This window comes from Mustela lutreola, chromosome 15 (genome assembly GCF_030435805.1).
Source record: "Mustela lutreola isolate mMusLut2 chromosome 15, mMusLut2.pri, whole genome shotgun sequence".
Taxonomy (NCBI): domain Eukaryota; kingdom Metazoa; phylum Chordata; class Mammalia; order Carnivora; family Mustelidae; genus Mustela; species Mustela lutreola.
Window position 1 is genome coordinate 16,685,434 of NC_081304.1, and position 25,201 is coordinate 16,710,634.

Sequence of the window (25,201 nt, forward strand, 5' to 3'; positions counted from 1 at the left end):
CCACTCTCCTCCTTGCTAAACCGGCTGAGCCATCCAGGTGTCCCTCCTTAATGTTTTTAAAGCTTTGACCAGTGAAATAGACTGTCTGGGCCTCTCACTTTTTTTAGGCATATATATGCTATTTCCTTATTAGATGGAATACAAAAATATGTTAACATTTAAACATCACAGAAATGCATAATTTTGTATACACACATACTACATATGTATACACAGTTTCCAGTTTTTAACTTAACTAGTGCTTTTTTGAGTTCTTTATCTTAATCTCTTCCTTTAGTTTTTATTTTGTCATTTTTGCCATATTCTTTTCCCTCTACACCTAGTCTGTTGGCTGTTGACTTAAGGGTATGCTAGAGCCACAAAATGGAATGTTCATTTTTCAGCTAATTGATGCCATGGGTTAGTTTATGAGGAAAACCTATTTCCATTTTAAGATTTATTATTTTGATAACTTTTTCTAATTTATTTTTAATGTTTTAAGTTTTGGTGCAATTTCTAGATCTACCTAATTACCTAAATCCTCCCATTCATCTACTGTATGATCTGTGGTTTTCATCTCCTGCCGGCATATTCTCTTTCAGTTCTATCTGAAAGAGAAAGCTAGTGCTGATTAAATAGAGAGCAAGGGATATTTTTTCCCAAAACAGTACTGGCTAATGTCTACACAGTAGTGTCATGTTTAGTTGGTATAATTCCCTTTCAGTGCCATCTACAATTGCAGCTTATTAGAATTCTAGTGCGAGTTGCCCAGTCTGACCTTCACAGGACCTGCTTTACATGCCTACCCATCTGTGTGGTTGCATGAAGGAGGCAGTGGGGAATGTCGATAAAGACCATGTTGTTCTCATATTTATCTTTCTCCTGTACATGTCTGTAAAGGCAAATAGTTTTCAAGAGAGGCTTGTGCTGACACTGAGTGCAGCTCTTGCAGTCATCGTAGACTTTTTGCGAGCAGTTTCCAGGCTACCCTTTTGTTTTTGTTACACTACCCTTGCTCAGAGCATCCCTTCTCATGGTGCTGTTCCACAGGGAAGTCCTTTTCTTCTAGAATTGTATGCTGTATGCTGCCCAGATGACTTTATGGGTCGTGATTTAGCACATGGCAGATTTGTCCGTCCTAACACTAGAGCCTAGGAATCCTGCATTCAGCATGACCTGAAGTTTTCTCCTCAAAGCATTAAAGTTGTTCACAAAACAAAACAAAAAACCTTTTTTTTTTTTTTTTTTTAAAGATTTTATTTATTTATTTGACAGAGAGAAATCACAAGTAGATGGAGAGGCAGGCAGAGAGAGAGGAAGGGAAGCAGGCTCCCTGCTGAGCAGAGAGCCCGATGCGGGACTCGATCCCAGGACCCTGAGATCATGACCCGAGCCGAAGGCAGCGGCTTAACCCACTGAGCCACCCAGGCGCCCCAAAAAACCTTTTTTTAAGCCCCCCCTCCAATATTAAGAAGTCTTTTAAAGAGTTAGATTACATAGCAGGCGAGGTTCATTCTTAACCTGCCTGCATGTATACTAAGAAAGTTTAATGGGAATAATTTTTATCCCCTTGAATTTACTCTAATATAAAGACTGTGGTGTGAACAGTCACCATACCAAATTTCTTTTCTTTTTTTTTTTAAGTTTTTATTTATTTATTAGAGCATGAGAAGGGGAGAGGGTCAGAAGGGGGGAGAGAGGCAGACTCCCCACGGAGCAGGGGTTCTGAAACGGGACTCCATCCTAGGACCCTGAGACCACAACCTGAGCCTAAGGCAGACACACTTAACCCACTGAGCCACCCAGGGGCCTCCAAATTTATTTTCATTGCTTAGGCATGAACTTTATAACTATGGATCTTGGACTCGTCAAAATGTAGCTAATGAGTTCTGTGTAGTCCAGGGAAACGTGCCACCTTGTTTGAGACCATCTGAAAGTCTTTAGAAGGAGTTGTGAATAGAACAGGAGAGGTGTGATTGGTTATTCAGGCTCTTCAGTGGATGAAATTGCTGGAGAGAGCAAGTCATGTCCATGTGGGAATCAGGCGCCAATTATTCATCTCAGGGACCGTTGAAATGCATCAAGATGGTGGAAACATTCAGGTTTTATAAGGTTCCCAACACAGTTTCAGTAGCTTTAAACTCACAAGTTTGGTACCTACGTAAGTGCTTAGGTCTCTGGCGGCAAGTGAGTTTTGTCATTGAAGAAGAAGCAAGTTTACTTAATTGCTTTGAAGGTTATTATGTGGGAGGAAAGGGACTCTCTTTTCTTAAGGTTCTTTTTGTTTTTGTTTATTTGAGGGAGAGAGACAGAGAATGAGTGGGAGAAAGTGGCAGAGGGAGAGGGAGAAGCAGACTCCCCACTGAGCAGGGAGCCCGACTCGGGGCTCGATCCCAGGATCCTGAGATCATGATCTGAGCTGAAGGCAGACATTCAACCATGTGAGCCACCCAAGTGCCCCAAAAGGGACTCTCTTTAACAAAGTAATTGAACTTCTGGTTAGTAGTGGTATATAGTGATCTAGAAAGAGTCTTTTGAATCTTTGGGATAATGAGAGAGAGCTGGCTTTTATCAGACACTGAATTGTCAGTTTTGTTTGGCTTTTCACAGGTTCACCGGAATAGCACAACGCGCTCTGGCTGTGATGTGAACCCCTCCTGCGCACTGTGCGGCTCGGGCAGTACCGTCACCATGCCTCCAGAAATTCACTATGAAGCCCCTCTGTTGGAACGCCTTTCCCAGTTGGACTCTTGTGTTCACCCAGTCCTAGCATTTCCAGATGGTAAGAAAGGCCACAGAATATAAAGTTTAAATGAGACTTAAAGGCTTCAAAGTGAAAGAAAGTCAGCCAGGATCCTGGTACAATCTGGTGCTATCAGGGTATCAATTTCAGTCAACATCGTCACTTAGAATTTTGCAAATAGGGTGCAGCAGATCTGCCAGACCAGAATGTGCCACTAAAAGATTGCAACTTGCCAGGAGAGAGATTTCCCCCCAGCCTTTCAAATGGCTCCTGACCCTGAAATAAAACCCTGCCTCGCTTTGCTAGCCATATGGCCCAAGTTTTCTACTAATATTACCACTTTTATTAGAAGTCACCTGACAGCAGGAATAATTCGATCAAGCTCTTTCTTAATCAAGGGAGTTCTGATAACAAGTCCTGGAGCAGCTATAGGATTTAGGTGGGGGGGGGGGGGGGAAGAATTCAGTAATTTGAAAAAGATAAAGGAGAGGGGATTATCGTAATGCAGTGTTTGATCAACTCTCACACAGAAGAGGGCATCCTCTAGGGTAGGTGTCAGTAATTACTATTTTTTATAAAGTTTCATTGGAACACAGCCAGCCCATTTGTGTACAACATTGTCATTGGCTGCTTTTCTGCTAGAGTGGCAGTAATATTACATAGTTCACCAGACTGAACATGGTTTGGCCTGCAGTGCCCAAATTATTTATCATCTGTCCCCCCCCCCTTTTTTTTTAAGATTTTATTTATTAATTTTGACAGAGAGAAATCACAAGTAGACGGAGAGGCAGCCAGAGAGAGAGAGAGGGAAGCAGGCTCCCTGCTGAGCAGAGATCCTGATGCAGGACTCGATCCCAGGACCCTGAGATCATGACCTGAGCCGAAGGCAGCAGCTTAACCCACTGAGCCACCCAGGCACCCCTCATCTGTCCCTTTTAAGGAAAAGTTTATAAACTTTTGGACCATATGGATAGCAAGCTAGGCAGGGTTTTTATTTCAGGTCGGGAGTGGTGGAGCAGTAAATAAACTTTAGAACATAATGAGTGGGAAACCCTAACACATCTTCTGTGTACTTCAGATTCCAAGGTTCATTGGCTTTTACCTTCTCTTACCATTTGGATTATAGCTCATATAACTTGAGATTTTTATTTGTATAGCATTTTATGGTTTACAAAGGACCTTCTACTTGTTTTATTTGCTTCTCTCAGGAATCTTGGAAGGTGTTAACTTCAGTTTGTGGTAGATTAAGAAAAGGCTCAGAAAAGTTGTGCTTTATCTTGGGCTGAATGGTAATGAGTTTTTAATGGTTCTAGAATTCAAACCCATGTCATCTGATGCGTGTCCTTCATTTCACTATATAATATGCTTCTACCCAGCCAGGTTATTCAGGGAAATCAGTTTTCTACCCATTTCTAGACTCGGACTGTAAGTGGAGCCGCCTGGAAAACTTAGGAGCATTTCTTGGGTTGCTCTCTCAGGATCACATTTGCATTTCTCAGGATCTCATATTTGAATAAAGAAGCCTGAAGCCTGTAGTTACATTCTGATTCTGATAAGGCCTCTTCCATACTCACTGAATATCAGCTTATAAACATGGCGATCATTTCTTTGTCAACTGCATTACCATGTACAGTTGGGAATTGTCTTCCCCATCTCCCAGTCACATATGCTCAGACTCTCTGTCTCACAGACTGGTGCCTTTACACTTCCTTACTCCATCCAGTTTCAAACTATTGTAGGTAGCATTGAGGGAGAAAGGAAGGAAAGATGTGGAGACTCTCCTCTCTGGTCTTTAGCATCTTCACTTTCCTGCCTGCCTTTAAATACTTTTCCTTTCTCATTGTCTCCCAGTCTCACACAGCTCCTAACCATGATACTGGGGTTTGGACAGGAGAGTTGGTCATTAAATTTCCTTACGAGACTGTAAAGGAGAATATATATATATTTATTATTTCAAGTAGGATGTAGGAACATATTTGCCTTAGACTTTCTGTGGTTTGACTTGAGTGAGACCATTACCACAGTTAATGCTGTTCCTTTTGGATAATTTTGTTTTGATCCAAACAAATTACCACATTCAGAATGTTTGTAAGTTGTAAGGTTTTCACAAAGATGTCCAACTCACAAAGGGCACCATTCTTCTGTGTGAATAGCACTTCCCAAGTATCGAGATTCCCCATGGATCACTGTGTAGAATAGTAAGTAACTAGCGGCCAATGTAACACCTGACCTTTGGGTCACTCTTTTACAGCCAGTTCCCTTGGAGATACTTGGAGATGGCAAGATTTCCAGGTAGTTTTACTAATGGTTCCTAACCTTGTTTGTAGGTGGGATGGGAACCAACTGCAGCTCTCAGTCCTAGAGCTCTTTCTCCCATGTTGACCACCCCTCAGCCATTTAGATTAAGTGTGGCTAGAGATGGTAGAATTGGAGGAGCTGGAGGAGCTGGGTGCCCGGCTGCAAGGTGAAGGCATTAGAGTGTGGTAACTCTTCAGTACTCCTAGGAGGGGGAGCTTGTTTCCTTAACAAGCCAGTCAATCCTTAGCATGGAAATGTAGAGGAAGTCTAAAACCTTGGTACAATGTTAACTTGAGTTTGAGCTTCATAAGAGCACCACCTGCTGGCCTTGAGGATCTATGCTATTTTGAGAGCGCTTACCCAAGACTGGTGTATGTGAGGCTACCGCAGTTTAACCAGCAGGAGGAGGAAGTGAGTATTATGAAACAAACCTAGAAAATTCGCTTGAGAAAATGGTGGAAAGTAATGAGCAAAACAGTCAAGTGAATTGTGAAATGTCAGACCCCTCCAGTAAGCATGAAGTCAGTCTTTTCATTTTGTCTGAGGAAATAGTAACTTTAAAATGATGTTAGTTTCCTTCTGTTTCCTATTTTCTGTTTTAACACTTCTGTTTTCCTTTTACTGACCTGACTAGGCATCTGCACCCTCTTCTCTGATAATGGCACTTGAACGGCATGGCCTGTGTGGGGATGGAATGTGTGAAGTCTTCTGGCTGAATGGGTCCCTATTGTGTTCTCTTCTGTTTCATACCCTTTCATTGCTTACCTTCAGGTCCTGCATATCTAATCCCATTTCAGAGCTTTAGCGCTACATGGATCTCAGGTGTTATGACTTTATTTAGAGCATGAACTCAGACCAGCAATTCCTAAGAGATCATTTTTGTTCATTGGCTGGGGGATTTAACGGACTTCCAGTTCATTCTTAGAGGAGTTAAACACACAGCAAGTTTCTAGCAAAGTAAAACAGCCTGCGTGCTTTGAGCAGTTTGTTATTATCCCTAACTGTCTGTTCGGTGGGTTTATTGGGGAAATTGCTCTTGATTCTGCTTAATACCTCAGCTCTAGGGCACACGGTGGTATTCTTCAATTATAGCAGCTTCTCCTTCAGAGCATTAGATGAGGGTGGGGGATTAGGTATGGTTCTGGAGTCTGATGTAATGTGGAGAGAGTCAGGGACGCCTGGGTGGCCCAGTTGGTTAGGTGACTGCCTTCATCTCGGGTCATGATCCCAGGATTGTATTAGGCTCCCTGCTCTGCCAGGATGGGGAGGTGGTGGCAGTGTGGGGGGCCTGCTTCTCCCTCTCCTGCTTCCACTGCCAGCGCTCTCCTCTCTCATTCTGTTGAATAAAACCTTTTAAAAAAAGAAGGGGAGAGATTCCGTCAGTCTAGGCTAGCAGTAACAAATACTGTCATCTCTTGTGCTTACTCTGATTGGTGGTGGCTTTGTATCATCTATAATTTTTAAAGATAAATCTAAGGTCTCGGGGTACCGTAGGGGAAACAGTGCTTTGATTTTTTTATTTTTGTCTGCAACAGAGGAAGGGAGAGCTCTAGAGCATGTGTGCTGGGATGTTACCTTCCCAGATCTAGGCCTGCCACCTCATTTTACCAGTAAAGCTAAAAAGCCCAGCTAAGTGGTTTGTTCTTGTTTTTGCCTTCTACTCAGTGATGGAACTAGGACCTGAATCCAGGCCTTCTCATGTCTAGTCAGGGTGCTGTTTCCATTATAAATCAGGTCTCTTAAATTCTTCCCTACCTCCTTTTTTCCTGGCTTAATTTTCAGGTTTGGTAGAGCAGTGACTGGATAGAGTAAAAGGAAAACGTGAAATCACTATTGCTTCTGTTGTTCCATTATATAGACTTGGCCAGTCAATCACTATTGCTTCTGTTGTTCCATTATATAGACTTGGCCAGTCAATCACTATTGCTTCTGTTGTTCCATTATATAGACTTGGCCAGTCAATTCTTCTGTTGACGAGGGGTGTCCTGGGATATGGAGGAAGGGTTTTCCCCTTTGTGAGGCCTCTGGACATTCCAGCTTAGCCCAGTTTTCAGAGTGCCTCCAGACAATGCTTTATTTCCTACACATCCTTTTCCCTAACCATTTTGAATTACAGCAAAAAATACCGTTAATAGCCTCAAGTCAATCTTGATTGTTTTTTAATGGGAAATCCTTTTTTTAAAAAAAATTAGCCCTTCTTTAGGAGGGTGGGGAGAATCAAACCATTTTATTGAGGGACTCGGAGAGGAGTGGAAGGGCTGGAAACATAACGAGATCCAACAGCCTCGGTCTGGTTGGTATCTCCCCAACTTTGAGGTAGCTGAAAGCTGATGTTTATCTTTTAAGGTTGGGATAGGTGAATTTGTTTTTAAGTGTGGAAAAGAAGGAATGAGTATGCAAAAAAAAAAAATTCAGAAGACAGCACTGTCCTTACATACTGTACCTCAGTACTTAGACATATAGCAAATATTTATTACCTTTAAAACTTCAGTAGGTCTCCTGATTTGTTGGACTGCCATAATAAATGGCATAACAGTGGTCTTTTCACAGAACTGGAAAATAATGTCTGGTGCTGAGACCTGGCTGCTTTCCGACTGAGGAAAGGCATCCCTGAGAACAGAATTATTTTATTCACCCAGGGTTATATGTTCATTCCAGTCCTGAGAAGCCCAGTGTTCAAATTTGTTCTTAAAGTGTCATGAGGTCCATGGTATATACTATAGAAAAGAGTGTTTAAATGTTTTCACACTATAGAACTGCCTTGAAAAATACCCCATACACTCCACTTCTTGCCAGTAATTTGAGAAATCTTAACATTCCACCTTTCCATTCTCTGAACCAAATAATCTCATGGTGTGGTGGCTGAGAGTGTGGGCTCGAGGGTTCTACATACCTGAGTTTGAGTGTTGGTTGACTTACTAAACTGTGTGTCCTTAAACAGTTAATTCACCTCTTTGAACCTGTTTGGTCTTTGAAAAAAGATCATAATGATGCTTATATCAAAATGAAATACAGATTTTAAATTAATTCTCAAGTGTAAGACCTGTAAAAAGAAAACTGCCAAACAATGCTGAGAGAAAATTAAAGAAAACCTAAGCAAATAGATCTACCACGTTCATGGATTGAAAGACTTGGTGTTGATGGCAGAAAAGAAAGCATTTCTCTTAGATTGACCTTAGAGTCCGGAAATACACAACGAGCTGTTTTGTATTTGAGTTTTTTCCAGAAGCCTGAAGAAGAAACAAACCACCTAGAATTAAGGAAGAATCCGCTTCCATTTTATCTACAGCACTGAATGTTAGAATAAAGTAGAGTAGTAGTGACAGTTTTTAAGGTCTGAGAGAAAAATGGTTTCAGTCTAGAAAAATTTTTTTCTAAAGAAATTACTTAATGGCACGTTCTTAAGAAAATAAAAAACAGAACTAAGAAAGTGAAAAGGTACAATAATGGTAAACCAAAGTGGTAAAAATTATAGTTTAAAAGATTAATTTTTGATGTTGAGTATTAACTAATCGGCAAAAAAGAACCGATTAGAGGCCCGTGGGGGCCTCTGGGGCCTGGGTGATAGGGAGGTAAGGAGCTAGGAAGGAGGGGGCCTAGTTCTCAGTAGATGGTAAGTATTTGTTGAATGAATATATCCTGATTAACTGTGTTGATAGTATTAGGTTTAAATGTTTTAGACTCTAGGAGAATTGAAGCAGGGTGTTTATCAATCTTTGGAACCAGTAAAGTTTAACAGACTTGGTAGAATTCCTGAACAAAGAAAACTCCATTGATGTATCAAAAGGTGTTTTTAGATGGGGTGTATGTTTGTTTAATTTGAAAATGAAAGGCAAAAGTGACTTGCTTGTGAATAAAAGAATGACCTTCAGTAAGGTTCAGGTAACCAGCTGCTCCACAGGACAGTGCTTGCCCTGCCAGGCCGTCCTGCCCACTGGGCACAGAAGAGAGGGTGTGATGTGGACCCTCACTGGGTGGGGAGCGCGGGTTCCCGGTAGATGCATCTCCCTTCTTGAGAGAGGAGTCCAGAGGCCAGGTGTCTGGACTAACCCGCAGTATTTCGTGTTTCTCACAGATGTTCCCACAAGCCTGCACTTCCAGAGCATGCTGAAATCTCAGTGGCAGAACAAGCCTTTTGACAAAATCAAACCTCCCAAAAAGTTTTCACTTAAGCACAGAGCACCCATGCCGGGCAGCCTGCCAGATCCAACTCGTAAAGACAGGCACAAGTTGGTCAACTCCTTCCTAACAACAGCCAGTAAGTTCCGGAGGACCTGGGATTCGTCCTCTGGTTATTCTCTTTTCCTTTTGTATTCTCAAGTTACTGTTTTGCTGTGGCAGTATCTCGGGGTTGGGAGAAGCAGTTGGCTCATAGAAATTCAGCTCACAGTCTACCTGCTTGTCTTGGATGTTCTCACATGGACTTCGAAGGCTATTCCAGACACCAGGCGTCTCGGGGCAAGACCCAGAGTGCGGGATGAACAGCTGGCAGTGACATGGCATTGGCTCCAGCTGTGGGCAGGCTGTCTCCTGTAGCCTGGTTGCAGATCTCTCTGCTCGAGGGCCCTGTGGGCTGCCCAGCCTGTCCTGGCCCTCGTGCTGTCTGCTAGGACTGGCAGTCCCAGAGGACTCTCCTGCTGCCCTGGGTGTCTGTCACTGGCCTAGAGCGAACTCGAGAGCTTGGAACTCAAATAAAAGATGGAGAGAAGATTTCACAGCTCCTTTTCTGTTCCCCTCTTCAGAGCTGTCCCATCACCAAACTCGGCCTGACAGGACCCACAGGCAGCACTTAGACGATGTGGGGGCCGTGCCTATGGTGGAACGAGTGACAGCGCCAAAAGCAGAGCGCTTGCTCAACCCACCGCCACCTGTGCACGACCCAAACCCCAGCAAAATGAGATTGCGAGACCATTCATCTGAGAGAAGTGAAGGTAGGGCCAGGCCCGGCACCTCTGCCTGCATCTGCATCTGCTCAGGGCTTTCTGGGGCAGCCTGGGCTTCTCTCAATCGCCCCCAGCTTTGTCCTTCACTTTCTAGGAAGGCAGAGTAGAGGGACCCCTACCGCTTCTAAATGCAGGTTACTTCTAACTGCTGCAGCGACCTCCGCCCAGCCCCCTACCTCCCGCAACCAGTTTGCTTCACCTTTTTATCCTCTAGGCTTAGAAAGCGTTTTGCTTTTACCGTGTTTTTACCGTGCTTTTACCGTTGCTGGTATTTGTGGCTTGTGCTGGAAGGAGAGCTGGTTGAGGTGGCCACGTATCCCTCTTTTCTCTTGACTTCTGCAGTGTTGAAGCATCACACGGACATGAGCAGTTCGAGCTACCTGGCGGCCGCCCAGCATCCCCCACACAGCCCCCTGGTGCGACAGCTCTCCACCTCCTCAGACACGTCGGCACCCACCAGCTCTAGCCCACAGGTCACGGCCAGCGCGTCTGTAAGTACCTGTGCGGAGCTGGCTGGCCAGTCCCTCTGCAGTCCCAGCTCCTCAGAGGGCTCTGGAGGACAGTGCGGGGAGTGGGCTGTGAGGCCCAGGGCATTTGGGGGTGCTCAGCTCACCACGATGTGTCATTTTTTAGCCCAAGGGATGGTATTTGACCTTGTGTTCTCCGTGGTGGGAAGTTGGATGCTGAGACACACCCTGAAGGTGGTCTGTGGGGTTAGGTCTCACCCAGCACTCAGCAGTAGCATGGCTTTGATCCCATTGGTTCCAGAAGCTCACCCGCGAGAAGCGGTAGTGGACAGGTACTTAGGAACACTGGAGGCATTCCATTTCCTTAGTTTCACTCTCCTGGTGAGCGGAGGGGAGAAGGCAGGGCCTTGCGCCATCCCTGAAAGCTGTCAGCACAGCCATTCCAGACACACATTCCCGCTAGTTTCTTTCTCATATTTAATTCCTCAGTGTTTGCCTCCTTGAAACATATACCTAGAGCTTCTTGGTGCCCACTGACTGGTCCTTTCTGTGGTATTTATGATAATAATGGTGATGGCGCTAATAAAATGGTGTTTCTTGTGTCTGTTCTTCATGCTTTTCTGTGTTAGCTCATTCAATCCCAATACTGCCCTTTGAGATGTAGGTGATATAAAGGATTCTTACTCTGTTGGCAGGGAAACTGAGGCTTTGTAAGGTTAAGTAAACTGCAAAGGGATGCAGCTTGTGAGGGTTATGACTGCCACTCAGCCCCAAGCCGTGTGACCACAGAGCCAGCTCTTCGCCATGACATGCACGTGTGAGCTCGGCGTCACTGAGGTCACTCGTGGGGGTGTGCACACGCTAGAGCCCCCTTCAGAGCACGCTTCAGGAAACGTATAAGCTCACAAATGGGCTCGCTTTGTTCTCTGTCTTTGCTCTTCAAAATCACTCTTTTCCGAATGACCTCTTTATTCCTCCCTTTTACCTCTGTCACCCACAGATTTTGGTCTAAATAGGTGTGTAGTGTCTATCACAAACTCCGTTTCCCATCAGAGGATATCAGTCAACCAGAGGATTCCGGTCTGAACTCTTGAGATCTGACAGTTGGAGAGACTTCAGCGCTCTTTCCCTTCCTGGCCCTCCTTGTCTGGAGGATGTTCCCTTAGGCCTGAATTGTTTGAAATTTTTTCTTATTAATTATTGAGTACAGATTTTGTATCTGCACTGACCTTTATGGCTCTCACTGCCTGATGTTTTCTAAAAGTGTGGATTTATTTAATAGTAAGAAGGAGGATAGGCCAGATACCGAAAATGAGGGGGAGAAACGGGGGTGGGGGTTGTGTGGGGTAGCGCTGCCTGAAAGCTGTTGGGCACCTCAGAAACCTCCTGTGGCTTTAAAAAAAAAAAAAAAAAAAAAAAAGGAAATCCCTGAGGATTCTGATTTGGTAGAGAAGGCATCCCAGAACCTTTTGCTTGCTTCTATGCTTTGTTCCTTTTCTCCCCTTTCCTTCTTGGCAAAGCACTCTTCATCTTGCTTCTGAGAAACCACTTTCCATTCCCATCACCTGTTTTGCCCCTCTGGCTCTAAACAGGAGAGAGTAGTTGAATTAGACCCAATGAGTGCCTGGTGGGAGGCAGGGCTCAAGTCCTATTGACCAATCTATCTATCTATCTATTTGTTTACTTACTTACATACATACATACATACATACATTAGAAAACTTGATGTTGAGACAGAACTCCACGGGTATTGTCCTCAGCCCACTCCAATCTCTTGTCTTTGAAGGTACTAACAGCAGGCCCAGAAGATTCAGGGGAAAACACACCTGTTTCTGCCAGCTCCACATTCAGTCTTGACCAGGCTGCAGGGAGAGCGCTCTCTTGAGCTCCCCTGAGGTACACTTCCAGTCATGGGATGTGTCCTTTTAGCAGAGATGGGCCAGTGGTAGAGGCTTCAGGGTGTGAGATCACTGAGCCTTAGCTCTTAGACCCAGGCAAGATTTGCAGAATTCTCTTCGACTGGTTAACCAGTTTTACCTTAAATTTGTGAGGTAGAGGCCATCTGTCCTCATTTGACAGAGAAGGAAATGGAAAAAGACGTTGTGGTGGGCTGACATGAGGGGCGACAGCAGCTACAGGCCTGGCCCAGGAAGCACCACCTGTTGGCATTCTCAGAATGCCTGAAGGGATGGGTTGAATCAATCCCGTATCACCCTCCAGGAGCAGAGAGTGGGGTGGTTAGTTGTAGGGAACGGTGTCTTCCTCATCATGCTTCATGAGCTGATCGCACTTGGGGCTTGGCTTTGAAATGCAGCCCCTTGGGTGTCTCCAGCTGTGCTGTTGCCATGGTAGCACATGTGTCATCCCACTGTTGCCCTCTGGCCCCTCTCCACTCAGCCACCAGTGTCTGTTTCAGGGTGGGCCCTTCGCTATCTGGGCCCAAGCAGCTGGTGGACTTTGCCTGCGTCCGAGAAACCAACCAAGGCCTTCAGCTCCCTCCTGTATTCCTTCTTTGGCCTCCGAGCTGCTGTAGATGCTCACCTTGTCCTCTGATACAGGGCCCTTATTAGTCTTCTTCCCTAAGAATTTGAACTTCTCAACCTGCAGAAGCAAATCTCTCTTCTTCAGGAGTGAGCTGTGTGGGCAGGTCCAGGTCCTCTTCCTCTGTTTCCCTCCACTCAGCTCCACTGATAGAGCTAGAAAGCTCTCCACTCTTCCCCAGTAGTCAAAAAGACAGGATATCCCATAGGGCTGAGCAGATGGTGGGTGCAGACTTAGCTGAAGAGTTCAAATCCGCAAGAAGGAGGTGCTTTCATGACGTCCAAGGTTAGATGATCCGTTGAGTTGAGCCTGTGCCCTGAGGTCTTTCCAGGATGAGGAAGCTCCCGTTTCTCAACCCTAAGGGTGCACTAGGTTTAGGGAAGCGTTGGCTGTGGGGGCCTCTAGGGCCTGGGTGATAGCGTCATCCTTTCTGCTTCCCCTTGCTATCTCTAACGGAGGGGGGTAGTTAAAGTGTATGTGGGGGAGTCAGAAGCACAGCCTGACTTTAGGCCTCAAGGTGAGCACCCCTGCAAAAATTCAGTAGAAGTCTTCTTCCACATGAGCCCACGAAGGAAGAGCCTCGGGAGCCACATGGTGGCTCTCCTGAGGATGTCACAGGGGGAGACCTCGTCCTCAGTGCAGGTGGCCGGGTGCTGGCCATCCTATTCTATGTCCCAGGTGTTGGATTTGACGTTTGCAGAATTGTGCCTCCCTTGTAAATACACTTTTTTAAGTGGTACATACGACTTTGGGGCTTAGACTTTTTTTCTTTTTTTTCCGTCTTTTTTAAGATTTTACTTATTTCTTTGACTGAGACACAGCAAGAGAGGGAAGCCAAGCAGGGGGAGTGGGAGAGGGGGAAGCAGGCTTCCCACGGAGCAGGGCGCCTGATGTGGGGCTCAGTTACAGGACCCTGCACATCATGCCCCGAGCCGAAGGCAGATGTCCAACAACTGAGCCACCCAGGCACCCCTTTAAACTCACCTTTGTCTTACAGCAGCCAGTGAGGAGGAGAAGGGGAGAGAGCTCATTCGACATTAACAACATTGTCATCCCAATGTCTGTTGCTGCAACAACTCGTGTAGAGAAACTACAGTACAAGGAAATCCTTACTCCCAGGTAGAGGCCTTTGCTCATCGGCTTCTTGCCCTTTTCTTCCATTACTGCCTCTTTCTCCTCTTGTCCCCGAGCTTTGGGTCTTAGCCTTAGGTTTGTCATGTCTTTAAGAGAAATTCTTCCCTGATAACAGTGAAATTTTTTCTGTATATCATTCTCTTGTTCTCTTAATAAAGAGTACCAACCAGACCTCAGGCCACATGCTGGCTGTAGCCGTGTTTGTCTGACAGCCCAGTGTGTTCCCAGTAGTGAGTTCGTTGTCTGCAGCAAAGCAGGATTTCACCTGGGAATCACACCCGCTTTTGTGGACAGCTTCAGAAGTGGGCAGCCCCGTGTATGTGCTCTCACAGGCTAGCAGTCTGCCGGGGCTGGCAGTGGTCCCCTGCGGACAGTTCCTTTGCCTGCTGTTTGTCACAGCTCCCAGCCGGCTCCCTGTGTCTGTCCTTTGTGGGGCCCCTCTCTGAGGCCTTGGGAATACCAAGGCAGAGGGCAGCGCGCTCTCACACAGACACACTCAACTGCCTGGCTGCCCTGCTCTCTCACACTTGTCCTGTCTTGATTTTGGCAGCTGGCGTGAGGTCGATCTTCGGTCTCTGAAGGGGAGTCCTGACGAGGAAAATGAGGAGGTAACAGCATGGTCGTTCTCTCTTGGAAGGACGCACACCCATGCCTATACACACACGCGCGCACACACCCTAGGGGCTTGAAGACCCATGAGTGTCAAGTACAAGCTCACTGTATTCCTGTCCTGACGGGGACAGCCCCCACAGTAAGGGCTGGGGCTGGTTCTAGAATTGCTCTAGCTTTACTTGGGCTTGGCTTCCTGGAGAGAGGGAACCAGTGAAGCTGTTCTCTTGCAGGTCGAAGACCTATCTGACGCAGCCTTCGCCGCCCTTCATGCCAAATGTGAGGAGATGGAGAGGGCTCGGTGGCTGTGGACCACGAGTGTGCCACCCCAGCGGCGGGGCAGCAGGTGACGGGGCAGGCACAGGTCCCCCGGCCTGGGAAGGGAGGGTGGGCAGGGAGTTGGGCGCTGGGTCCACGGGGTTGCCACTGCCCCTGGGTTGCTCTGTGTGTCTGTCCACTGGTGAGGGCTGAAAACGCAGACGTTCCTGGCTGTTTGTTGGACCTAATGAGGGTATGAGGGTCACGTGGCTGGAGCCTTGCTGAGCCGTAGGGTCGCTGTCCAGTTGTGGCAAACTTGCATGATCTCCCGGCTCTGCCTGGCGGCTGGCTGGGCCGTTCGGGGGCCAGTTGAGGGTTGTGTTGATTGAACCAGAGGCACTTCGGAGGCCTCACCACAGTTAACCCTCCTTGGGACAGTTGAATTGGGGGGTTGTGGTCCTGCTCAAAAGAACTGGCCAGCCCTGTCTCCGTTTGGCTAACAAAGGCACAGAAACCCTCAGGAGTCTCAGATAGAAAGATTTAGGGCCCTTGTTTCTCCCTTGACAACAGTTTTCAAAGCCTCGATGATTTTCCCTTCCGTGTGAATTTGGTGAGCACTGTGCCAGAGATTGGCCCCTGGCATCGTTCTGCCCTGGCTTTTCTCTTGGGACGATAGGTGCACCCATTTCTTAAGATTTGTGTATCGGGGCGTCACCCGCCCCCGTACAGAGCGGTGGAGGTAACGAGGGGTTTATGGTTCCTGGGAATGAACTGTGTCCGTCTACCTCAGCTCCTCTAATTGGGATACTCTTTTCTTGCCTCCTCCCCAAGCCCCCGAAAATCAACCTACAAGTAATCCCCCTGTCGCCCAGGCACTCAGATTTGCAATCTCCTTGGTGTCCAGGTCTTACAGGTCATCAGATGGCCGGACAACTCCTCAGCTGGGCAGTGCCAACCCCTCCACCCCCCAGCCCGCCTCCCCTGATGTCAGCAGTAGCCACTCTCTGTCGGAGTTCTCCCACGGTCAGTCCCCGAGGAGCCCTATCAGCCCGGAACTGCACTCGGCCCCCCTCACCCCTGTGGCTCGGGATGCGCTGCGACACCTAGCCAGCGAGGACACCCGTTGTTCCACGCCAGAACTGGGGCTGGATGAGCAGGTGAGGAACACTGCCTTTGCGTGGGGGTCGGCCGGGTAGGGGACAGAATGGGGAAGAGACAGCACCCCCTGAAGATGGGTCTGCCTCTCATGCCCCTCCCTCTCTGCATCTTAAAGGGGCTGCACTTAAAAGTGACCTTCTGAAGGGACCGTGGGACGGGTGCCCACTCCGAGGGGTGTTCCTGGACCACTCTAGGAACTCTCGAGGGACTAGTCTTGGACTTCAGTCCACACGTTTTGGGAGAGGGCCTTGGGGCAGGATGTAGGCTGAGCCTCGCTCCTCACCGTGGCAGTCTGTCTGTCTCCCCACAGTCCGTCCAGCCGTGGGAACGGCGGACCTTCCCGTTGGCCTACAGTCCCCAGGCGGAGTGTGAGGACCAGCTGGACGCGCAGGAACGGGCAGCCCGCTGCACTCGGCGCACCTCGGGCAGCAAGACTGGCCGAGAGGCAGAGGTGGCCCCCACCTCACCTCCTGCTGTCCCCCTCAAGAGTCGGCATTTGGCAACAACGGTCACAGCTCAGCGTCCAACTCACAGATGAGCGGGAGACGAGAATCTAAACAGACTCACTAACTATTGGCATTAAAGCTTCAGAAATCTCTGCGTTTGATATTCAAACATCATATGCCGGAAATTTTCACAGTTTTTAGTGAATTTAAGGAATTTAGATTATACTTTGGTATTTTTTGTTTTGATTTTTGTTTTGTTTTGGTTTTGGTTTCCATGTTTTGTCGTCACACACCTGAGCACTTCCTCCAATTGGCAAACAGAAGTTCAGGATAAGACCCTGCTGGCCTGGTCCTGGCATGTCCTCTGCACTGTTGAATCACTGGACTTAGCGATGCTAGATGATCACCCCTCTCCTCGCACCTGTGGGCAGAGGGGGTTGGGGAGGGGAGAACAGCTTGCTCTGGGCCCCGCCTTCTTCCCTCCCCTGCCATCGGTGGTGGCCTGGCCCTGCGCTGGCCCTCCTGGCTGGGTCCCCCTTGGCCATCTGTGCTAGAGCACCCCCACCAGAGCCTCATGGCCATAATTGCCACCTGTTCTCACCAAGCTCTCAGTCGACAGAATGGCTTCCCCTTGTCATCCAGATCTTGGAGACCTAGTTAGGGTTTCCTCTGCATTTGGTCATCTCTGTTTTGACTCCTTAACTGCAGTGACCTAGCTGCGGCTGCTCAGGTCCCCGTCCTGCCCCTTCGTGCCCTGTCGTCTGCTCCCCGACACTGTCCACATACCTGTACGGACCAGTCCTTCCACTCGGGACGTTTTTACCACCTGTCCTTGTCTGTGACGTTAGGGTTAGGGCTACTTAACTTCATTCCCACTCCTCTGCAAACTGGGGGGTCAGGGACACGAGCAGCCATCTTCCCTGTATGATTCTGTCGTCACAGATGCATTTAGTTCCGTTTCCTTCACATCCGGTTCCCTGTCGGTGTCAGTTAGACCTTTTCCTCTTCCATGCTCCCCTTGCCTGTGGAATGTTGTCTGGTCCCAGCTGTGGTTCCCATCGCTCCCTCACCACCCACCGTGGTTAACCACGTGCCTGTCTCATGTATGATCACATCACCAAAAGGGGGGGCAATAAGGACTTCTTTATTTTTATTTTTTTTTGTTGTTGTTGCCATTTTGTAATCGTATAAAAATAGTAGACAAACTGCTTAATGGTTGGGGTTTTTTCACAATTTTCAACATTAGTGATTTTTTTTTTTTTGATTCTGTTTGCAAGTTAAAGGGTTTGTCATTGTTTCTTTAAAAAAACAATAATGCACCATATCCCTATGCATAAAGTGCTTCTTCTATTTATAAGGTTGAAAATTCTGAATAACCCTTTTAGCATTGTTAAAAAAAAAAAAAACAAAAACAAAAATGGAAAAAAAAACCTTGTATTTTGTAAATATTTTCTTTTCCTGCTTTGAGCTGTGTATTGGCAGCGAAACATGTAGCTGTCTTTGTTCTATAGAAATGCTTTTCTTCAGAGAAGCTGATCTTTGTTAATGTCTTGATTCTGTTCGCAAAGCACAGACTAGTGCTTAAAAAAAAAAAAAAAGGAAGGAAAAATTGAAAAAAAAATAATAAAAAAAAAGTTACAGAATGTTGTGTTGCCAGGCCTTTCTTGACATTGGACTGGCTCTGCATGGCCATGGTGGCAGCCCGGGCCCCTGCCCTGCCGAGCAGTTCTTGGGGAGTCTCCATTCTGTCTCTGGGCACCTCGCAGGGTCACCTGATGGTCACTAGGAAAAGGATGTTGTCGGGGGAGGTGGGGGGTGAGGGGACCCAGAGGACAGGGGATCTCCGTAGATAATCTTCTTGTTGGATGTAAGAGATAGATCGTTTGATCATTGCCTTTCCCTAGGGAGACCAGCAGTATGACATTTCATATCTATTCTAAATTGTTAAACTCTTAAGAGAGATACCACCTCTCGCTTTGTTTTTTTTCTTGGTTTCCCCCACCCCAGGGTTGGGGTCAGTGAGAATGTATATATACTTTGTAACATCATTTTTCTGAGGCGGCTCAGTGCTGGATTCTCTTTGTGCACGACACGGAAGTGGGCAGGCCTGATCCCTGTTTACTCTCTTCCTTCTGATGGCAGTGCAGTCGATGCCACCAGGGAAGCCCCCTGTCCTGGCAGAGAAGCCCCTGAGTCTGGAGGTGGCATTTCTCTCTAGTTGCCCTGTCGCTTCTGTGGGAGCTTCTGCCCACAGGGGCTCAAGCAGGGATGGGAGTGGGGGGTGGATACAAAGTTGCAACTTTGTATGAAGATCTAAGGGTTCCTTGTTAGCGCCTTGACCTGATTACTAAATAATTCAGTGGGTTACGGTTTTCTGTTTTTGTTTCCTTTGTGGGCTACACGGTGTTCCTGTCCTGACGCAGCGGACCTCTTCCCCCCCATCTAAGTAAGGATCCAAAGGAAAGAGGAAGGCAGATTCAGTTGGACTGACTCGCAGGTCTAGGGACCAAAACCGATCTCCCCCACTATCCCCGCTTGTCTGGTGGCAGTAGGCTGGCGTGGGTCTGGCCGACTGGGAGCGCAGCCTCTTGAGCTCGGCCCCAGGGGCAGTGAGTTGTGAGTGGGACCGGGGTGGTTTGCGAGCAGCGGTCTGAGTCCGTGCAGAAAGAACAAGTCTGAGAACTCTTCTTGCATCTCCTGGGCCCCGGAGAGAGCTGTTAAATTCTGATGTCCAGGTTTTAGCAACCTTGTTCAGAGCCATGTTCTCGGGTTGGGAAAAGACTTGGAAATCCTACATCCTCAATTATGTTCTTATTTGAATCCACACACGGAGACCTTATTTAATCAGTAATAACTTTATTTCCAAATTCACTTTTACAGCAACAATCAGTGTAAATCATTTGTTAAAACACACAGTACACCATAGGGACATTCACAGACAGGAAGCTAAGCTAAGATGGTTTCATGTCCCTCCCCCCACCCTCAGAATTACCGAAGAAATTGTGGGACTTGCAAGTGCCAGAAATTGTCCTGTCCAACACTGCAAATTCACAGGGCAAAGTCCATTAGGAGGGGCGACTCTGGGCCAGTGCCCAGGGTAACCCTTTTCGAAGCTGAAGAGAAACCAGAAGTCTCAAAGCCACAAGCCCGTAGATGGGACAGGCTGACCACCTCCGCCTCCGCCCTCGTCCCCACCTTGTTGGGTCTACTTGGGGACAAGATAGAAGAGGGTGAAGGAGGAACACTTGCAGCTGCCAGGAGGGCAGGCTGCGCGGCCAGAGCTGGCGGGAAAGGTGACACAGAGGTGCCAGTGGCTTAGATGGAAGGATGCCAGGGTCTGCGGGAGGCAGGGCTAGGGGCCCCCTGAGAGGGCAGTTGTATATCCAGGCTCCTCCACGAGCCTTGCTGCCTGCGCTGGGCTGGGTGGGAGACAGCGCGAGCCGGCCGCCCGCTGCACTCGGGAAACCTGGCAGGGGAGAGGTGAAACCCCAGGGACCTCTAGCAAACCGTGGGTGATCTGAAGAAAAGGGTTACAAGGCGGTTGAACTGCTACCCTCCAAGACTTCCCTCTGCCCTTGGTAACTATCTTACAGGTTCCTCCCCCCCTCCCCCCAGAAGCACGACAAGCAAACAGGATACAGTCTCCGCATTGAAGTCAATTTAAATGGAACTACTGATAAGTGAGTGGAGGGCTCGAAGGGACCAGGCGTACAGCACAGCCTGTCTGGCCCACCCAAGGGACACTGACCGTGGAGGTGGGGGCAATGAGGGTGGCAGAGTGCCCAGCCCTGGAGCAAGGGTGGGGTGGGGTGGGGTGGGTTGGATTGTCCTCATTCAAGGTCACAAGCCAGCATCCCTTTGCAGTCTCCCGGCGAGCACTGACCCGATCACCCTAAACCGTGCTGTCTGGGCCGTCCCCAGTAGTCCATCCCACCAGGGAGACTGCAGGGCCCTCTGAGCAAGGCTCTAGGAATAAGGTATCAGAGCAGGTTCAGCAACTGCGGAACGGGTAGCCAGAGTCCGTGGCCACAAGGAGGGGCCGAGTGTCCATGAGCTACCAACTCTGAACCGCATTTCCCTTCTCTTCCTCAGGACCCTTCTAAGGACAGCTGGGACTCAAAGCGATGGAGCGCCTCACAGTGGTCAGTTCCGGGCCCAGATGATTCCTTGCACGGAAACCTGGTTGCAAACGAAGCCCTGGGTCCTGGAGAGGCAGCCCTTGACTCCCCCAGCCCCCAGGGCTGCCTGAGACTGGGCCCGAGGTTGCTGAATTTCTCTAAATCGATTTTCTATGAAGGCGGTTCCCTTTCCCTGTGCTGGGCAAGCGGGGCTCCGACTGAGGCTTTGGGCCGGGTCCCCCCTCTGCAGTCCGGCGGCTCGGGCTCCCAGGGCTGCTCCAGGGCGGGCGCAACCCCTGCCGTGGCTGTGGGGATGCAGTGGGGAGACCCGGGCTGCCTGCCCCAGCATTCTGGGCTGAGGAGGGGCTGCGGCCCTCTCCCCAGCTGGAACTGGATCCCGAGACCCCCTCTCAGGGTTGCTGGGGGCTTCTGGCTGGGACCAGAGAGGGCCATCCTTCTGCTGCAAACCAGGCCGGCCTGGAGATCCGCGGCTCTCCGCCCTGACATTGGGAAACCCCGGCAGGGGCCGCGAGGGGGCGCCGTAGCTTCCGTCCTGTGCTCTAGTCCTTCCTCGAAGCGGAGGGTCCTCGGATGTCACAATCTGGTCTTCTGTGGGTCCCAGAGGCTGTGAAAGACTTTCCAATCGGGCGGCCCCAGCAGGGTAGAGAGCCACTGGTCCCCTGGAGCCGGGCCCCAGTGTGTGTGTAGCGGGGAGACATCTAGGACCCCCAAGGGGTGGGGTAGAAGCCTCTTCACAAGCATTTCAAGATACATGCGTCCTTTTTTTTTTCCTTTTCATGATCATAGTCACTCTGTGAATCCAAGCATAAACAGATCCGACTACAAGGCGACAGGATGCAGACGGGGAGGGAAAGGCGACATCTATGTATATGTTCAGCTGCTCCAGCAGGACAGACGGTCAGCACTGCTTCCAGCTGGGCCAGGGGGACAGACCGTTTCCGAGGGGATGTGCTCCCCTTCTGGGGGTCCGCACGGGGGTCGGGCGGTGGCGGGGGTTTCTCAGAGGCTGGCAGTCGTGAGCTTGGGTGGAAGTTGGGGGGGGGGCGGGGTGTGGTGTGGTTCTGCCCAGGGGGCCTCACCTGCCTGTCCTGGTGCCACCTCTGGAACCGGGACAGCCAGCCTGCGGCCAGCTCAGCTCAGGAAGGGGGACAGACCCTCATGGAGGAAAAGGCTCTCCAAGTAAACAAGGCAAAAACATCCCGGGTCCTCCCTGAGCCCACCTGGGCTCACGTCTATGAGGAGAGGTGGGGGATAGGAACTGAGGAAGGTCATCGGGTTCGTGGGGGACACACCAGTTGGTGAGCAGAGCTTAAACCAAGAGACCGAGGTCTCACCGTGGGCCCGGGCTTTGCCTCCACTCACTCACACCCCTCAGATGAGAGCAGGTGCCTCCCGCATCTGAACAACGTCCATTGCTGAGAAGGGGCGTGGTGAGGCTGGGGACTCGGGACATTGTGACACGATGAGGGGGACAGGCAGTGACTGGGCTCTGCACAGCAGACACACGGGCATGGCGGGTGGTGGGGGGTGGGGGAGACAGGTGGCTGCAGTGGCCGTGGGAGGGACAGGAGGCTCAGGACCCACCCACCGGAGCCCCGCACACCCAGAGATGCCAGAGGCCCAGGCTGGGGAGCAGGCGGATGCCCCCAGGAGGCACGAGTCCTTACAAAGAGAACCGGTTAGCCCTAAAGTCCCAGATCGGTGAGGTGGCCAAAATCGTGGCTGCAGTTCCAACCTTCAGAACTCAATAAAACAGGGTTTCCGTGGGGCCAAGGGGAGCCCCTCAGCTCAGGACCCCCACCCTGCAGGGAGGGAGAAAGAGGCCAGCACTGGGGACATCAAGGTCAGTCTTCGAGGAAGTGATCCGCAAGGTGCCACCCTCCCGCCAAATGGCCACCTCCTCCCACCAGCGTCCCTTCGTGGTATAGGGGAAGGACCGGAGTCTTGCTCCAGAGGGTGGCGCACTGACCCACAGCAGGCCCGGGGCCACCAAGCACAGGAGGCCACTTGGTCCAAGTTTGCAGTTTGTCCTTCCTGCTGCCCTTCCTGGCCGAGGGCAGCGGCTCCTCCCCACCAAGCCCCTGTCAGCCCCTCCCATGCTCATCCTTCTGCCCTCCCCCCTCCCCCCACCGGCTCTCCCGGGGCTCCCCTTCCCTCCCCTCCCCCCCTACAAGGTTGACATCGTCCACAGCTCCAACATGGAACCCGGTTTCAAATCCTTTGTTGCTGCCGCTGCCTCTGTGACACCCCCAGGATGGGGCAGAGAGGGGACGCCCCAGTCCCTCGAGATGCCCCAGAAGCAGCTTGCAGAGCCTCTCCACCCTCTTCTACTCAGAGGGGAAAAAAAAAGAATCGAAAGGAATTGCCCAAGGAAATGTCGGGTGTGGCCATCTTTTGAAATGTTTTTAAAAAATATTTTATTATTATGAGCCCAACCATCAATTTGGAAAGATGAAATTTGCTCTTTTTCCCGTCACTGATTTTGAAGTCCCGAGCCAGAGCCGAGTGACAAAAGCAGGTTAAGTGCTTAACGGATTAACGGGTCTGTGAGGAGCAGCTGGGGGAGGGCAGAGGGCGAAGGGCCAGATCATTATTCTTTTTTTTTCCACACTCTCGTCTCTCCACGATTATTGACCGCCCCGGGGGCCTGATCACAAACCCTGCTTGGCCAGGGAGGCGGACACTTCGTCGGCTAGCGTGGCGAGCTGGGGCGAGTCTACCATGTCGATGCTGCCCGTGGAGGACACGTTGCTCAGGTGCCGCGGAGATGTGTCCCCAGACACCACGGGCGACTTGTACACGATCTCCGCCCCGTGGTCGGTCTTGGCTTTGGCGTTCTCGCGGAAGGTCAGCTTGTGGGTTTCGATCTGCAAGAGAGGAGGAGCGCGAGGGTGAGCGAAGCCCCGGAAAGGGGGGCAAGCCTGGGCCTGCCTACGGGCTCAGGAAGGGAGCCGTGGTGGTGGCGGCCGGGGCGGTGTGATCTCCTTTCCAGAGGGGACACCTGCACACGGCTGCCTGTGTGCCACCCGCTTCCCTTCTCCAGACGCAGTGACCATCGTTCGTGTCTTGTGTGTCCTTCCAGAAATTCCCACACATGCACAAACGTGATCTATGAGACGTGTGTCTGTGTATTTAATACACAGAGTGACAATATCACATGCTTTACGCTTCAGTCTCTTGGCCTAATAACTTCCATTATCGGCCCCTGGCTTCCCCGATGCTTGTCCCGCAGATCATTCTACCGTCCTCTACGAAAATGCAGCTGCTCCCCGGAGCGCGGGTTTTCGCACTGTTCCCGCGTCCTTGCTGATCACAACGCTTGTCCGAGTACCGGCCTGTGCACGGCATTTCACACACGGGGAGATGCATCCTAGGAGCAGAATGGCTGGAAGGTCCAAAGCCAAGTGCATTTGATTTTAATAGATACTAACAAGCTGCAAATGAGAGCATGAAGGAGGGGCGCCTGGGTGGCTCAGTCGGTTGAGAGTCTGCCTGCTTTTGGCTCAGATCATGAACCCAGAGTCCTGGGATCCAGCCCCCACATCGGGCTCCCTCCTCAGCAGGGGGTCTGCTTCTCCCTCTACCCCTACCCCCTGCCTCTCTCTCTCTCTCAAATAAATAAAGATAATCTTAAAAAAAAAAAAAAAAAAAGGCATGAAGGAGAAGCCAGAGGTGAGTAAGGCACACCACCAGAGTCACTGCTGGCCAGCCACGAGCCACACACATTCCTCCCCATCGCCGGTGATGGGGGTTGGGGGGGGGGGGTGGAGGCAGCAGCTGTGGGCAGCACTGGCAGGTGGGCTAGAAATCCTGCCATGTTGAAGTTCTTTGTCAAGTACAGAAACAGGAACATAGCCAGAGGCCCAGAGGTCTTTGCTCCACAGGAGACCCGGGACACTCAAAGCATCTGCTAGAGACATGAGTAGCTCATAATCATCCCTGAGGAGTCCTGACGTGGTGGACACAGGAATTCCCTGCTCTTCTGGGCCCTGGGACCGTTGTCCATCTGGTGAAGCCAGGAAAATGTACACACGGGCATGTGCTCGCCCACCCACAATTCCTATGCACAATTTCAGGAGTCCTCGGCCCCGGGGGTGAAGAGCCCCCGTTGTAGGGGGCGTGAATGTGGGTTTAGCAAAAAGCCAGGCTCCCATTTACGCTCTACGGGTATCTTGTCCATTTTGGTGCAGTGCTTTGCAAAAACAGCCCTTCCCTATCACGGTATTTGAAAGGCTGTTGGGACATAACCTTTGATAAGAGCATTAATGGTAGAGTCTTGAAGGAAAAGCGATAGGGTCCTGGGAATGTCCCCAAATCTCCCAAACTGGAAGGGGCTCAGGCGTCAGGGGCCCTGTGTTCCACTGCTCATTAGCAGTTTTGCTCATCACATCAGGAAGTGGGGGCCTGAGTCCGATCAGGACAGTGTCTTCTGGGTGGGGGGCCAGGCCCATCCTTCTGAGCCTGCACAGAGGTGAGTTAAAATAAG

General features: G+C 49.7%; 2 protein-coding genes across 23 annotated transcripts in view; one reads left to right on the forward strand and one right to left on the reverse strand.

Moving 5' to 3' along the window:
* The window catches only part of KANSL1 (KAT8 regulatory NSL complex subunit 1), a 178,740-nt gene extending 160,521 nt beyond the window's left edge, over positions 1-18,219 (forward strand). For all 3 annotated transcript variants that reach the window (XM_059148035.1, XM_059148036.1, XM_059148034.1), the window contains 9 exons: positions 2,590-2,761; positions 9,096-9,278; positions 9,763-9,951; positions 10,306-10,454; positions 13,969-14,090; positions 14,656-14,713; positions 14,948-15,060; positions 15,877-16,129; positions 16,441-18,219. In XM_059148035.1, coding sequence (XP_059004018.1) covers positions 2,590-2,761; positions 9,096-9,278; positions 9,763-9,951; positions 10,306-10,454; positions 13,969-14,090; positions 14,656-14,713; positions 14,948-15,060; positions 15,877-16,129; positions 16,441-16,668 — 1,467 coding nt within the window. In that variant the 3' untranslated portion in view covers positions 16,669-18,219. The remainder of the gene's footprint in view (positions 1-2,589; positions 2,762-9,095; positions 9,279-9,762; positions 9,952-10,305; positions 10,455-13,968; positions 14,091-14,655; positions 14,714-14,947; positions 15,061-15,876; positions 16,130-16,440) is intronic.
* Positions 18,220-22,198: 3,979 nt separating this feature from the next.
* Positions 22,199-25,201, reverse strand: part of MAPT (microtubule associated protein tau) — a 94,204-nt gene continuing 91,201 nt past the window's right edge. For all 20 annotated transcript variants that reach the window (XM_059148044.1, XM_059148045.1, XM_059148043.1 and 17 more), the window contains one exon: positions 22,199-23,582. In XM_059148044.1, the coding sequence (XP_059004027.1) occupies positions 23,367-23,582 (216 nt within the window). In that variant the 3' untranslated portion in view covers positions 22,199-23,366. The remainder of the gene's footprint in view (positions 23,583-25,201) is intronic.